Consider the following 16,975-nt stretch of genomic DNA (forward strand, 5'->3'; position numbering starts at 1 on the left):
GGCCCGCGGAACGTCTCTGCGCCGAATAGCACGTACCACGTTCCAGAGAATTCAGTCAAATGACTCGGTTCCAACGAGTAAAAAAAGCTCTCAGAGAGGCTCTTGACATCTGTTCATAGCATATTCATGTCAAATTACAGCCCGATTCATTAACGGAGGAGTAGTCATTTGAAAAATGGGGCCCCCTGGCACTTACGGAATAATAGGCCCCATTCATATATTGGTATGTGTCATTGATTCGATACCGCCAATTGTCGCAATATTTGACTCACAAATAAATGAGAAAACAACTTTAATGGAAATCTAATCAAAATGTGCGAGGCATAATCGTAATCTACGTTGAATTACCTTTGAAACGATATATCACATGACGATGTTCCCATAAATTTGAAAATTACCGGAAATGAGGGGTGGGCCCCATTTCAAAAAAAGGGCTCAAAGCGTCTAAGTATTCATACCAAACTGCATTCCGATCTAACAAGAACTAACGAAGGAGTAGTCATTTTGGTGCCACCAACCGTCGTAATATTTGACTCGCTGTTACACCCCGAAAAGGGAATAAACACATTAGGAAGGACACGGGAAAACAATTAGGATTTTATAACTTTTATTCATAACTGTTAACTATTATATTACTTCTCCAAAAAAAAAAGAAGAAAGTTCAGGAACCTGAAGAACAGAATAATGTTAAACACAAATAAAGGACACACAAAACCCCAAACCATCCCATATCCTTAAACTAATTAACTTTAAACCAAGTTTACCTGGTGGGCCGGCCAAAAAGAAGAAAAAGATGCGGTACTGGGCCAACCCTATACAGGGCCGTAGAAGCCAGTACCACATCCAAACTAAGAAAGAAAAAAAAACCCAATCTACTCCTGAAAACCAACTGAAAATGAAAACAGGACAGCCGGTCCCATCAGAAACAAACAAAACATACCTAAACCCCAAAAAGAGAAGCGCAGGTGGAGCAGCAGGAACAGACCTCCGCCCAGCTCCGCGTCTGCAAGTGAATGAGCGAGAGAGAGAGAGCGCGCACTCCAGGCCCAGCCTATTTATAGGCGGAGCCATAGGCTTTTCAAGCGCCTGAAACAAAAAATCCCCAAATTGGAAAACAGTATATAAATAAAGAAGAGGTAATTTAATCACAAAACAAAAACTACCTTATAACCAAGAAATAAAAAGAACAATGTCTTAAAGTCATATAAACAGGGATGTAACGATTCACTCAACTACCGATACGATTCGATTCACAATACTGGGTTCACGATACGATTCTCTCACGATTTATTTTACAAAATGGGACTAGACAAAATTTTTTATTGGGAAAAAAACTAGAAAATACTGTACTATTTTCATTTTATTTTTCATTGTCAAAAGAATTCCTTGATAAACAATTCAAAACGATGCAATTTAACTAAAAATAAATCTTGAATGAAATAAATAAAGGAATAATACAAATGAAAATGAAGCCTATTAATTTAAATTCTGGTTCTATAATAAACAATGCAAAACTGCGTAATAGTTCTTTTTCTTTTAAAAGTGCAACTGAAAATGTATTTTGTGCCTTAACAATTGGACTTTAAAAAAAAAAAAAACGTGATTACACTGATTTACGTCATATTCGTTTGAACCAGCAGAGGGTGCTGGTAACCCAGTGGTCGGTTGGCATGCAGATATCTTGCAGTGAAGAAGAGAAGCTATGCTAGCAGACAGAGCTAATAGAAAAACGTGACTTTTACAGATATTCAAGTAATATTACAGATATTCTTTCGGTGCTAAAGGGGTAATGAATCATTTATTAACATATTTAAGAGTAGAAGGCGGCCAGAAAGAAAGTATTAGCAGACTCCGCCCGCCGCCTACACTTGTGGATAGCGCCCTCTGCTGGTTAAAAAAAGTACTGCGATTCAATTTTCAGAAAATCGATATCAACCGTGATACCTATGAATCGATTTTTAACTGCCTTACGATTAATCGTTACATCCCTACATATAAACGTATAATATAATAAACACAAAGAAACTTGCAAATACCTAACACTCGCCAATATATGGGAAATCGACTTTCGTTTTTTTTTTTCTTTTGCGGCCACAAATGGAAAATCGAGCTCCAAGCGTCGATGCGTACACATCCATAGATTATACCTACCAAATTTCAGCCCGATCCATTTACGAATAACGGAGGAGTAGCGATTTTAAGTAGTGTACACAACAACAAGATGAAGAAGAACAAAGTGAGTGGCGTCTTGAGTCCGGTAGCCCGGCCTAAAAATGGGGTCAGGACAAGAAAAAGGTTGTGAACCACTGCTTTAACTATATACGGTACATTATTGTGTTGTAGAAATGTAACAGACACACATTGTTTGTGTTCCTGCAGGACAACCAGGAAGTGTTCACCAGTCTTTACACCATGAAGTGGTTCTTCCAGTGCTTCCTGGACAGAGTGAGTACACACATTCATCAGAGTGAGCTAGTTTGAGCTTCAGGCTGAGAATCAGGTGCTTCCTTTCTCCTCTCCCTCTCCACCTTTAGACCCCCTTCACCCTCACCCTCAGGATCTGGGACATCTACATCTTAGAGGGGGAACGAGTGCTGCCCGCCATGTCCTACACCATCCTCAAACTGCACAAGAGTAAGAGCGTGTCATCAACCTGAGAATCCTGCTCACTTTACCCACGTTTACATCCAGGACTTGGATTTCTGTGTGTGTGTGGCTGACAGAGCACCTGATGAAGCTCACCATGGAGGATCTGGTGGAGTTCCTACAGGTGTCACTGTCCAAAACCTTCTACCTCGAGGACGACGCGGTGATCGAGCAGCTGCAGGCGTCTGTGTCTGAGCTCCGGAGGGCCAAGCTGGAGCTGCCTGCACCAGGTAGTGAACGCACACACACACACACACCACAGCCAGCCGTTTGGTTCACTTTATTCTCACCTAAATATGAGGTTGACACACTTCACCCTATGACCATTGAGCAGATTTATTAACAGTGTTTTTTGTGACAGGTTTGAGCAATAATAGCGCGTTTAAAAATAATCACTTTCATCTAAAGGTTCTAGCTTTTGAAATCCGCAAGTGAGTAATAGTAATTAATTAGATAGTTAAAATACAATTACAATTAACAATTTTTGGCAAAGCTTTGGGGAAAAAAATTTTTTTTTTAACCAAAATGTATTTATTTATTTAGCTGCATAATTTGACAACTCTTTGACTGTATGTAAAAATCTATGAAGTATTCAATTATTATTATTATTATTATTATTATTATTATTATTATTATTATTATTATTATTACCATTATTATTATTATTATTATTATTATTATTATTATTATTATTATTATTATTATTACCATTATTATTATTATTATTATTGTTATTATTATTATTATTATTATTATTATTATTATTATTATTATTACCATTATTATTATTATTATTATTGTTATTATTATTCCTGCAAAATATAAGGACAAAATATATTTTTAAAAAATTATATTTTTGAAGTCATATTTGATGTTTGTTACCAACAGTTATTAATAACAATAATAATGATATTAAATAATGTGTTAAAATCATCTTTAAAAACTTGTTTTAAAGTGTTATTATTTATTTGTCTATTTATTAACTTCTTTATTTATGTTGTCCCCTTCATCCCTTCCTGCAAAATAAAAGTACAAATAACTGAATTAAAAAAATGTTGTTTTTTAAGTGATATGTTGTTTGTTACAAAAAGTTATTATAATAAATAATAATAAAAATAAAGATTTTTTTTTAATTATTTTTTATATTTTCTTGTAAAGTGCTATTTTTCATTTTTGTATTTATCAACTTATTTATTTGTTCATTTATTCTTTTATGTTCTTTATCCATCCCTTTCTGCAAAAATATAAGGACAAATAACTGAATTAATTAATTTTTTAAATATTTCTGAAGTCATATTTGTTGTTTGTTACAAAACAGTTATTATTAATAATATTATTAATAATGAGGATGATGAAAATAAAAATGTTGATAATAAAATAAAATTATAATCATGTATAATAATAATTATGATCATAATAATAATATGTAAAGAGACCGTGATCAAGAAAACAAAGGTTTTATTTAATGCATGTGTTGCAGTAATGTGTGCAGTCTGCACCACTCTAATACAGATGTGAAGGAGTCCAGATGTTCCTGCTCCCTGTGTTAGCTGTAGCTACGGTGGTTGTGTTAGCGTAGTGTAGCGTTTGCGTGTGTGAGTGCGTGCGTGCGTGCGTGTGTTTTTTTCTTTCTGATCTTGCTCTTGTGTCTTCATTAATCTGCCTTCTCTCCTCCTTCTTCCTCTCAAACAATGTAAGCCAACAACAACAAAAGTGTGGCTGTGAGTGGCGGCCGCCACCACCACCACCACCACCACCACATTCCCTCCTACAACAGTAACCGGTGGGCCATCCTGACTGGTTTATTCTTCTCCATGTCTCTGTCCCATCTGTCCCGTCCTGTTTGCCCTCCTCCGTCTGTCTGTCCAGCAGCACTTGGGTTTTTTATCCTTCACAAAACTTCGTCTTCTCCCAGTTTCAGTTATTGTTTCCAGACGAGCTTCAGGTGCATTGCTTCTGTGTTTTTTTTGTAAGGAGTCCTGCAATGGCTGCTTTTCCTCCTGCATCTATGGGTGTAATCCACTTTACTCACTCCTGGTCCTCCACTGGGGAAATAAGCTGACATGTGGCGCCATCTAGTGGCTTTATGAAGATCCTGCATTTCTATAGGGTTGGAGTCAATTATACTTTTTCCGTTACAATTATGTTTTCATATACGATTACAGTGACCAGCATTCTTTTCAAATTACAATTTAATTAGGATTATTTTTTTTAATCCTCAGAATCCCAATTACATTCTCAATTACTAAAGTTAAATTACAATTAATCAGAGTTATTGAGCCTGAAATAAATAAGCTAACAAAAGGTAACCTTCCTCTTGTGTTAGCTTTCTGTTAGCATCTCTTATAATGGGTTAGTTTTTTGGCCTTAAATCAGCTATAAAATACACTAAAATAATATTATTTATTGTCTAATTTGTTTTTCACCTATTAGCCACCTTGTTAGGCTTCCTTATCCTTGAAAATATAGGTATTAATATTTTTGGTGTGGTCGTCTGAGCCTCGTTTCTGTCAGTTTACCCCTCGATTTGCATTTTTTAAAATGGTACATTTAAGAAAACTGACAGGTAAACTTGATATGAAACTTATTTTAATAACTATAACATGGTTCCCAATAGGGGTGTCTCGATATTGGAGCCTTGAGTAATATATGATGTGGATACCGATATCAATCCTATATGATATCAGCACAAATCATACATACTTTTATTACTTATTTTGTAGTGTGGAATGTTAGAAAATGCTTGATCAAGTGATGTTACTCAAACAGAGAACAATAGTCAGCAACAGCAGATGTACGAGATATGGTATATTAACCAATTGGTTACATACATTTTAACTTTTAACATAATATCTACAGTATTTCAGAATTAAAATCTGAGATTTTAGATGCAGTATCATAAAATCCAATATTTGTTTTCTGGCTGATATCGGACCGATGTCAGATATCAATATGGGATCGGGACACCCCTAGTTCCCAAATATTGTTTTTATTTACCTTATAAACGACACTTTTTATAGAATTTATAGAACAGTTACAATTACAAAGCATAAGTTAGCTTTCTGTTAGCATCTCTTATGATAGCAGGTCCTAGATCAGCTGTAAAATACACTAACAAAAAAAAAATATCTATTGGTTTCCTTGTTAGGCTTCCTAATCAATTAAAATATAGATTTTAATTATTGTTTTTGTAATGGTAAAACGCTTGATATGAAATATGTTTTATTAATTATTAACTACATATGTGTAGAACTGATAGAAATGTAACATGGTTCAACAGTTTAGCGTAAAATTTAAATTTTTGTAGAATTTTCATGTCAATTACAATTACAAAGTCAATTATCTGAACTCCATTACAATTTGATTACAATTACGGCAGCAACAGATTTTTTAAATTAAGATTGCCATTATGACTACGCCATAATTGCAATTAATTATCAATTATGCACCGATACATTTATAATTAACAATTTCATAATTGAAATGTAATTGAGATATTAGATAAGTGACTTTGTAATTGTAATTCTGTGGACATTTTGACCAAATTTCATGAGACTTCTACAAGAACTGTTTATTAAGATTTAATTAAATGCAAAACTTGGGAAACATGTTACAAATTAGATGATAGATAATGTTTTTTAGTGTATTTTACAGCTGATTCAAGATGTTTTTTATCCTATAAGATGCTAACAGAAAGCTAACACAAGAGGATGCTTGCATTTTATGAGGTTATTTATTAAAGGATCAGTAATTGTGATTAATATTAATTCAGAATGTAATTGTAACTGGCTTTCAGGGGGAAAATTATAGGTGTAATTGTATTTGGGAAAAATGCCGGTCACTGTAATCATAATTGAGTTTTAATTGAACTTGGATAATTGAAGACGTAATTGCAATTGAAAAATGTAATTGACCCCAACCCTGAACTCTTATAGGTTGAGGGAAAGAGGTTATAACACTGTTTGTTCACTCCTCTCACACACATTATTTTGAAACACACTTTACTTTTTTTTCCACCTTCCTGGGAAACTCCCACAGTATTCCTTGATACTTCCTGTCTCCGGATCTCACGTCGTCCCTTTACAATCCATAACTCCCAGTGTCACCAGCACGGCACCGGACACTGTATCTGTTCATGTCACCTCTATCTGTTTCACGTGGTTTTAACTGAAGCTGCTGTGGTAAAGTCAGAGAGTGATTCACGCGTGGAATTCAAGTGACTTTTAGGGAAACTGAGTCATTTAGAGGAAGATTTATAGAAGTTAAAGATGCTGAGGCAATCATTTTTTTATCAGATAAAGACATAGTGTAAGCCTTGTAGATCAATAAATCAAGTATAATTAGCTGAAAATAAGATATAAAAGGTTGAAAGTTTGTTTTTATCTTCACTTTCCGGTATTTCCTGCAATATCACCTCACTCCACGAGACATTGAATTTCAGATATTTTCGTATAATCCCCAAAATAAATATCCACCATTGTTTTGCCGCAACTTTTAGTCGGTGAAAACACCAGAAATGTGTTGGAAAGGCACTTTGGCACAGTTTTTGGGGACGAACATAACAAATCACACTAAGAATAAAGTAAAATATATATATATGCATCTGTTTACGGCAGTGGTTCTCAACCTTTTCAGCCCGCGACCCCCAAAATAAAAATGCTAAAGACGGGAGTGACCCCCACTGTAGCTGATGGTGGTTGAACACAGACATGAACATTGAAGAACGGTCATGTGGAGACAGGACCATCTATAAGGGGGAATAAAGGGGAGAGATTTTTAGGGTCCATCCATTGTTCTATGAATCTGTCATAACCACATTTATTTATTTATCTGAGTAGTTTATTATTTGTGCCATAGTATATAGTCATCTTAAAGATGTAAATCCTTGTTTTAATGGGTTCAAAGTGACAAAATGGTGGAAAAGTTGGAAATTGGTTAAAAGACGCAAATTATAGTGGCAAAAAACGGACATAAAAAGTGGTTAAAAAATGGTTCAAACTCAGTGTCAATATTGGAACAAGTAGTTTAAACTGGCAAATAATGGGCATTACAAATCGTGTATGTGGTTATAATTGACAAAAAAATGTGGTTAAAATAGATTAAAAGTGACATTAATGGGTCAACATTTGCAAAATCAGGTGGGAAAAGTGGTGGAAAGTGTTTATAAGTGCCCAAAATGGTGTTGAAATTTGATGGAGAAGTGGCAGAAATGGTAATGTATGTATGTAATGTAGTAAAAATGCATTAAAAAGAGCAAAAATATGGCAAGAACTAGTAATGAAAATAGATTAAAATTTTGGCGTAGTTGCAAAAAATGGTAAAAATGAAAAAAAGTGCTCAAATTTAAAAAAATATATATATACAGTATATATTCTTAGTTTCTTGAAAGCATCTGGCGACCCCCTCCCAGTGTCTCTCGACCCAAAATGGGGTCCTGACCCCAGGGTTAAGAACCTCTGGTCTACGGGACTCCACATCAAAACTTTTCTGTGTTGCAGATCAAAACAATCTTTCGAGCAGCAATTTCAACCTTTTCCATATTTTTTTTTCAGCAAATAATGTCGGATTTATTGATCCATGAGTCCTACAATATGTCTTTATCTGATTAAAAAAAAAAAATCTCCAGCACCTTTAAGTCAGTTCCTCAATGAAGAGTGATGTCTGTTTAACCCTTTGAGCATGATAAGTCGGTTCCTAACTGGACCCTTTCAAGCAAATGCGACACCACGTCTAATGTTTTTGCCCTTTTGCTCTCTACGTGTGAAAATGTGCCATCATGGATGTAACACTTGTTTGTTTTTACCTCTCTAAAGCAGTGTTGTTGCATGAACCCATGTTATCATTGTGGCTCCTCATTTGATGTGAATCAGCACCACAGTGTGTTCAGTCACCTCTGCTGACTCTGCCTGTTCTGACTCTAATGCAAGTGTCGCTTGCTCTCGTCTCGACAGGTAAAGAGGATGAGTTCCCTAAGAAGCCTCTCGGGCAGCTTCCTCCTGACCTGGCTGCGCCGCTGGTGAACCACGTCGGTAACGGTGAAAGCCACGCCGAGCCAGCCGAGCCCCCAAGGGAGCCAAGTCCGGCACCGGAGCGCCCGAAGAACAGTCGGCCCCCTAGCCGGGCGCGTCGGGAATCGCTGGATAAATCAATCCGCCATCACAAGGCGGACAGAAGGGACGCTCCCTCCAGGGGTTCAGGGGAGATCCCCAACGACCATCCAAAGCGGTCCATTACTAACACTCCTGAAAGAACCGTGTCTCCGCCCTCTGCGCTGACCCCGACCTCGCGGACCACCACGGTGGACAGAGGGAAGCCTCCAGCTGCAGCCACAGAAAACAGCAACTCCAACGCCGGCTCCAGCAACCGTAAGGATAAGGAGATCACACCCCGCTGGTTCAAACCCTCAGAGACCAAACTGGAGGCTGTCAAAGCGGCCGCAGCGAGAGAGATCCAGCTGAGCCGAGGTGGTTCTCCGGCTCCTTCCAGCCCGGATGACAGCACTCTGCTCCACCGCCGACCGCGCTCACAGGGATTCATCCCTGGCTCCAACCGAGGCTCCAACGCCTCCCAGTACGACAACGTGCCAGGACTGCCAGAGCAAGACTTTGAGATCTTAGAGCTGGACAGACCGCCATCCAGAATGAGGACCCCTCATCCCGAGACACCCTTTGGTATGTCATCAGTCCATCAGGGTAGCCCAGTTCGTGGACCCAGTCATACCGGGCATGCCACTCCCACTGGATCAGCACCAAGGATGGTCAAACACTCTTTTCCTCAGCAGCTTCCTCATAACAGTCCTGCAGGGGTCCTCTACCGCACCCCTCCTCAGCAGCACTCCCCGGCCAGAACTACTACTGAGGTCCCCATCCTCCATCCGGCCTACAGCGTGAGCCTGGACCAACGAGGCGGGGACCGCTTCTATGTTCCACCCGTGCACTTTCCTCCCCCCAACGTTGGTGCACCGCACGGGGAGCGAGCGTACGCCACCACTCAGCGACAGCCCAGCAGACACTCCCCTGAGAAGGCTCTGATTAATAACTCCTATGCTACCTACCGTAGGCAGCCGCCGCCTGGCTCCGCCCACAATCCCCGCTTTGTCAGATCACTTCCAGAGCATTCCTTACAGTTTGAGAACCAGGGCAGCTCCTCCCCCATCTACCTGCAACAGTTCACCTCTGCCAAGCAGGTCTACACACCTAACGAATACATGTTTGAGGGGCATCGGAGGGGCGAGTTCGTACCACAGTACCCGTCAGACGGCGGGTCTAGAGGGGCTGTGTGGGAACCACAGATTGAGAACCCCCCTCCTCCGTCCCCCAGCGACATGCCCCGCTCACCAAGCTTCCTGCAAGCCCAGATGTCACCAGTGTCCGAGTTCACTTTCCCTGCAGATGTAAACCAGGAGGCCCTGCTTTCTTACAGGACACAGTACCAGGAGCAGCCGCCCGTCATGAGGCAACAGCTCCCCCAACTGTTCGGGGCCCCACACTACAGGCACGCACAGGAGGCGTTTGCACTGCAGGAGTCCATGCTGCTGTGAGGAGAATAAAAGAGCGACCCACTGAGGCGTAGTCACTGACACTGTGGTTAAGACAGACGCTCCAACTCTGTCAGAACACGCTCGCATTTGTTTGGTGCGTGAAGTTCTGACTTTGTAACGGCCACTGCTGTAACACCGCAGAACACTCCAGCACTCTGACGTTTTCTAACCAAACTCTTTAAAAAGAGGAAGAACTGACTGAAGATTTAAGTTTATTTTTGGATGTAAATTCTTAAAAAGAGGTGAGAATATAGTGACAAATGTGTATAAATATATCCGTATGTAAAATAATTTGATTTATGGCAGATTTTAGTTATTATTTTTGCGTTATTCTAATGAGAAACAGCAAAACTGGCTTCATTCTCATCTTTATTTTTTTAATATATTTTACATTAGAGATCCAATTATGATCATGCGTGTGAATTTCTACAAGAAGAAGAAGTCCTTCTTTGTTTAGATTTAGAGAGCAGTGTTGAAAAGTTTACTCTAAAGTTTAATTTCCATTTCAGTTTTTGTGTTGACTGTCCAGTTTGGGTAACTAACTGATGTGCAATGCATTTCTCCTTTTTCAGGAGAAGTACAGGAATTTAACACATTTTTAGGCCAGTGTATTCCAAATCCGGACATTTAAGTGAATTGAACGCTGCAGTGCAATCTTGAATTTAGCGGCATTGTGGTTCCCTCATTGAAAAGCTAACTAAAGTTATTTTTCTTCGGTTTCTGGTGTGAAAAAGCTACATGAACAACATATAGTGGAGATATTTATCTCTGAATAGACAATCAACACCATTTAAAGCCATTTTAACCTGAATCAGACCTAAATTACACCAGTGCTATTAGCTAATCGTGGAAAGCAAAATGTGAGGTTAAGCGCTAATGTCAGGCTAATGTTAGGTTAAGAATGCATGTTTGGCTAATTTGAGGCAAAGGGCTAATGTTTAGCTCATGTGAGGCAAATTCAGTTAATTTATTTATTTAGGAGGGGCACTGACTATTGATTAATTGAACAATACATAAATATGACAGATTTAGCATGTAAGCTAATTTCTGTCTGTAGTCCCTACAATTCAAACGTATAAAAAATTTTAAAAAAAACATAAAACCATGTCAACCTACGCACAGTACCAAGTTATAATACAAAACAACATTTATATGCTAATGTTTGGGTAATGTCAGATTGAGAGCTAAGGTTTGGCTAATTTGAGGCTAAGAGCTAATATTTGCCTAATGTCAAGTTGAGAGCGATTATTGGCTAATTTCAGGCGAAGGGCTAATGTTTGGCTAATGTGAAGCTAAGAGCTAAGGTTTGGCTAACTTAAGGCGAAGGGCTAATCTTTGGCTAATGTAAAGCTAAGAGATAATGTTGGGCTAATTTGAGGCTAAGGGCTAATATTTAGGTAATGTCAGGCTGAGAGCTAATGCTTGGCAAATCTGAGGCTAAGTGCTAATGTTTGGCTAATGTCAGGTTGAGAGCTAAGGTTTTGCTAATTTGAGGCTAAGGGCTAATATTTGGGTAGGCTGAGGCTAAGAGCTAATTCTTGGCAAATTTGAGGCTAATGTCAGGCTGAGAGCTAAGTTTTGGCTAATTTAAGGCGAAGGGTTAGTGTTTGGGTAAAGTGAGGTGAAGAGATAATGTTTGGCTAATGTCAGGCTGAGAGCTAATGTTTGGCTAGTTTGAGGCAAAGGGTCATGTTTGGCTAATGTAAAGCGAAGAGATAATGTTGGGCTAATGTCAGGCTGAGACCTAAGTTTGTTTAATTTGAGGCAAATGGCTAATGTTTGGCTAACGTAAAGCTAAGAGATAATGTCGGGCTAATGTCAGGCTGAGAGCTAAAGTTTGGCTAATTTGAGGCGAAGGGCTAATGTTAAGTTAATGTTAAGCTCAGAGCTCATATCGGGGTAATGTTAGGTTAAGAACTAAGCTTTGGCTAATTTGAGGCAAAGGGCTAATATTTGGGTATGGTGAGGCTAAGAGCTAATTCTTTACAAATTCCAGGCTAAGAGCTAATGTTTGGCTACAAACAGGCAGCAAATCCATTTAGGGAAGTAGATAACTCAATAATAGTAAAGTAAAACTCTAAACTGGTGTCATCACAGTATCATGAATGAACTTTGGTGAATACTTGTAGGTTAAAAGTGCTACTTTTTATTCCCCGACTTTGCAAATACACGGAGTCTGGCACTATTTATTAGACTTTCCTCCTAATGGTGATGGTCATGTGACAGAGGGAGTAGATCAGCCACACAAGGGGAGCTGAATCAGCCTCTTGGTTACTTTTTCTTTGTTTCTTTAGTTGCACCAGGAAGCGCTAACTTGTTTAAAGCTATGGGTTCTCCTCAAGACTCTTTGATGATATTTCTCAGTGTGCCTGGGAATGATTCAGAATGGCCAAGGATGTGTTAGAAGAAGCGTTCCCTGTGACGCGTACTTGTGCTAGGCTAAATGCTATTGCTTTAGCATGACAACACAATCGTGGCAAAGCATTGACTGACTTCAGCCCTTTTTTTTTTGGCTTGCAGCAGTTTCAAATCAAATCAAAGAACACATTTATGAGGGAACCAGAAGTGCACTAATGCTAATTTCAGTTTGCGAGTGAGGGCTAACATTTTACACACACACACACACACACACACGTGATGACTTGAAGTCTTCTCTGTATCATAGGGAACATGCTAACGTCTGATAGTGACAGTAACTTGAGTAACTCATACTCTCCCACATGGATGTGAACTAGTGCTACTTTATCAACACTGTTGCGTCAACTACTGTTATTAGCACATCACATTTCAACATGTAACCAACTCACACCCCTTAAGTTATTCATCATGCTCTGGGTTTAATGCAGTCTGTCTCAAACAGTATTAATGTCCTACTGTTCATTACATTCCCTTAGTTAGCTTTGTTTCTGCTAAACTAATTACACAACAGTCTGATACTTTGCTTAATAAAAAGAGGCGGGGTGAAAATAAGTGTGTTGATTTTTTTTTTTTTTTAGGACATCCTCGAGAAAGAATTGCTCATTTTGTTCAGTGTTGATAGGAATTTAAGCAGCAAAAAGCAGTAAAATGAACAACAACCTGTGAAAACCTCGTCATTTCAGTGCTAACGTCCAGAAAAGCCTGCCCACAAAAGAACATATGACAAAATAAAATCCTTACAAATGATAAAGCTAGCAAAACATTTACAAATAGCAAATATCAAATTAAAATAACTTGAAACTAACCAAAAAAAAAAAAAAAAACGCAAAAAATGAGCTACAAAAACAGAATAAATCCAAAAACTACTCACAGATCCCAATCTGTGGGTAGTTTTGGGTTTTGGTTTTTAAGTTTCATCCAATTTATGTCCACGAAGTGTGAATAAAACACAATAACCCATTAAATTATTGTCAATGATTGATTTTGGTGTATAAATATTAAAGCAAGCATTAATATTCATGCAGTTTTTTTCATTTTTTGCACCCTCGTGTTGTGAACTCTTCAGGGCAAAGGTTGCGTTGCTAAGAATGAATTATAGATAAAACGTTGAAACATATCAACAAATACTGCTTCCTATATTTATATTTAGACAGCCGTAATTGAAAGAATAATTTTGGTTCACAAGAACTCGCAAAATGATTTGTTAAACTAATTTGGGAAATCTATACCTTTAAAATAATATAAATGTGGTAAATTGTGAAAGAAGTTTGGTGTGCGGGACGGCTGGATCACCTTGTACGATGGTTGGTGAAATGTTGAATCTCACAATTATAAAAGCCACAGCTAGAAAACTAATCGTGACTCAAGCCACACCCTGAATCAAGGAACATTTTCAATTCAAAACAGCAGTTCCGTGTATCATTATTAATCGCATAAATAAAGATCTGTGGCATGAAATTGTGATGGGTTTCAGCTAGATTAAGTTTGTCTTCTTTTTATAATAGTATGTCGAGTTGAGGTTTCGTTTATTCAGATTCAATTTTCAGGAATTTTTTATCTTCTGACATGTTTTGACTGTCAACTGCCAGTCTTTGATGGTTCCTTTGAAGTTCCACTTGACTTCCATGTAATAGTTCCAGCGAGATCAATTTTGTCTTCTTTTTTAATAGTATGTTAAGTTGAGGTTTTGTTTATTCAGACAATGTTTTTCTTTACAATTTTATCTTCATCAGAGGAGTTCTTGCTGATTGTCTTTGATGGTTCCTTTGAAGCTCCTCTTGATTTATAATAGTTCCAGCTAGATTAATGTTGTCTTTTTGAACAGTATGTTAAGTTGAGGTTCCGTTTATTCAGACAAGGTTTTTCAGGAAAAATTTTTATCTCCTGGCATGTTTTTACTGTCACCTGCCAGTCTTCATCAGAGGAGTTCTGCTGATCGCCTTTGATGGTTTCTTTGAAGTTTCACTTGACTTCCTTGTAATAGTTTCAGTGAGAGTCATTTTGTCTTCTCTTTGAATAGACGGCAGTTGACAGTCGAAACATGTCATGAGATAATAATTTCTTGTCTGAATAAGTAAAACCTCAACTTAACATGTGACTGGTTTTAAAGGTTTTGTATCCGAAACCTTTAAAACCAGGTGAGTGAAAAATGTCAGTTCGAAAAGAAAAGATAAATAATGGAAAACTCTGAACAAGACAAAAGTTCAAATTAAAAGCTTTTTATTGTAGTATTAAATAAATCCCCTTCAAAATAAAAGCACAGGATGTTAACGTTGCTTTTAAATATTCTTTCTCTATTAATATTACGTCTCCAAACACAATGTGATTTAATGTCAGAGTGACTTTAATGCAGTGTTATGACAACAGAGCAGCAGTTATGGCCACTTCCTGTGTTTGGAGGAAGTTGTTGTTCCAACTCCTCCCAGAGGGGTAGAACTTTCTCCCACAAAGGAACTGAGATGGAGAACATGATTGTGTTGGAGTTTGATTGGTCATTTTAATTCTGGTTTATTTTATGTTTTTTTCTCGTGTGTGTGTGTGTGTGTGTGTGTGTGTGTGTGTGTGTGTGTGTGTGTGTCTGTGTGTGTGTGTGTGTGTGTGTGTGTGTGTGTGTGTGTGTGTGTGTGTGTGTGCGCGCACAGAGGAAGAAGGGAGTGTGTATTTGTGAAGCTCTGGAGCGTCTAATCTAATCTGTGTTTGTTTACATGTCCCTCCTCTTGTATAAGTATGTTAAATCATGTAGTAACTGTAGGAACCCACATAAAGTTAAAGGTCGAGAGGCTTCAGTTTTGGAGCTTGTGCATTGAAAACACACACACACACACACACACCTCCCTTTTTGTTCTTAGTATGGACTTTGTTGTTTTTGCTTTTATTGTATAACAGAATATTCTAGCATCAATACTTCAAGACATATTTACCCTTTATAGAACTTTGGGTAACACTTGATTTGAAGTTTTATATATAAGGCTGACATTACGCTGTCATTATCTGTTATTAGCATGAATAAGGTGCCATGAAGGCTGTCATTTAGTGTTGTTTACTAAATTATGAGACCTTTGGAGCTATGTTGGCATTCTTTAGGTTAGGTGGAGGGTTTGGTAGGGTTAAGGTTAGGGTTAGGGTAAACTCATCTTAGTTCAGGGACCAAATTTATAAAGTACTTGAATCTTAAATTGGCCACAGATTTTAGGCTGAAAAACTTTCAACGATAATTTCCCCAAGTTTGCAGTTTGACGTATAAATGCTGCATAAAGTATGAAAAGCGACAACAATATCCAGGCAATAAGTGACAAATATCAGTCCCTGTTTTGTGTGTGTGTGTGTGTGTGTGTGTGTGTGTGTGTGTGTGTGTCTGTGTCTGTGTGTGTGTGTGTGTGTGTGTGTGTGTGTGGAGGTCAAAGGTCACCCTCTTCCCTCCTCACTTCCTTGGGAAACACTGGTGGATGTGACTCTCCTCACACTGTCCCCGTTTGTGTCAAAACACTTGCCGTCTGATGTCGCCGGATGTCCAAGTCCACCAGTCCCCCCCCCCCCACACACACACACACACACACACACACACACACTTATGAATCCCACAGGGACGCGGCCCCCCAGCTGGGAGACGGAGACTAACTGGAGTCCCAGGCTCTGCGTAGGAGTTGTGTGACCTTGGTTCGGTGAGTCCCAGGAAGGCTGAAGGTCAGCAGACCGCAGGTCCTCAACTCTGGAGGCCACGGGTTGACTACTACACTGACTTTAAGGAGGTTTGAGACGTTCAAGACTGTGAGAAAGTTATTTTTTTCTTAAGTGCTGGTAGAGATAAACCACTTCCTGGATGAACTTCAGGTCATTGTCAGGAAATTAACTGAAGTAGTTTATCAGTACTAAATAAATCGGTACTAAATAAATCTGTACTAAATAAATCAGTACTAAATAAATCTGTACTAAATAAATCAGTACTAAATAAATCAGTACTAAATAAATCGGTACTAAATAAATCGGTACTAAATAAATCGGTACTAAATAAATCGGTACTAAATAAATCGGTACTAAATAAATCGGTACTAAATAAATCGGTACTAAATAAATCTGTACTAAATAAATCGGTACTAAATAAATCGGTACTAAATAAATCGGTACTAAATAAATCGGTACTAAATAAATCTGTACTAAATAAATCTGTACTAAATAAATCGGTACTAAATAAATCAGTACTAAATAAATAGGTACTAAATAAATCTGAACTAAATAAATAGGTACTAAATAAATCGGTACTAAATAAATCGGTACTAAATAAATCGGTACTAAATAAATCTGTACTAAATAAATCTGTACTAAATAAATCGGTACTAAATAAATCGGTACTAAATAAATCGGTACTAAATA

At 38.1% G+C, this 16,975-nt stretch overlaps 1 protein-coding gene across 3 annotated transcripts in view; it reads left to right on the forward strand.

Annotated features, from left to right (window-relative positions):
* usp6nl (USP6 N-terminal like) overlaps positions 1-12,067 on the forward strand; it is a 103,884-nt gene extending 91,817 nt beyond the window's left edge. For all 3 annotated transcript variants that reach the window (XM_028449623.1, XM_028449621.1, XM_028449622.1), the window contains 4 exons: positions 2,380-2,445; positions 2,535-2,634; positions 2,724-2,876; positions 8,598-12,067. In XM_028449623.1, coding sequence (XP_028305424.1) covers positions 2,380-2,445; positions 2,535-2,634; positions 2,724-2,876; positions 8,598-10,186 — 1,908 coding nt within the window. In that variant the 3' untranslated portion in view covers positions 10,187-12,067. The remainder of the gene's footprint in view (positions 1-2,379; positions 2,446-2,534; positions 2,635-2,723; positions 2,877-8,597) is intronic.
* Positions 12,068-16,975: the final 4,908 nt, after the last annotated feature.

Source organism: Gouania willdenowi, chromosome 6 (genome assembly GCF_900634775.1).
Source record: "Gouania willdenowi chromosome 6, fGouWil2.1, whole genome shotgun sequence".
Classification (NCBI taxonomy): Eukaryota; Metazoa; Chordata; class Actinopteri; order Blenniiformes; family Gobiesocidae; genus Gouania; species Gouania willdenowi.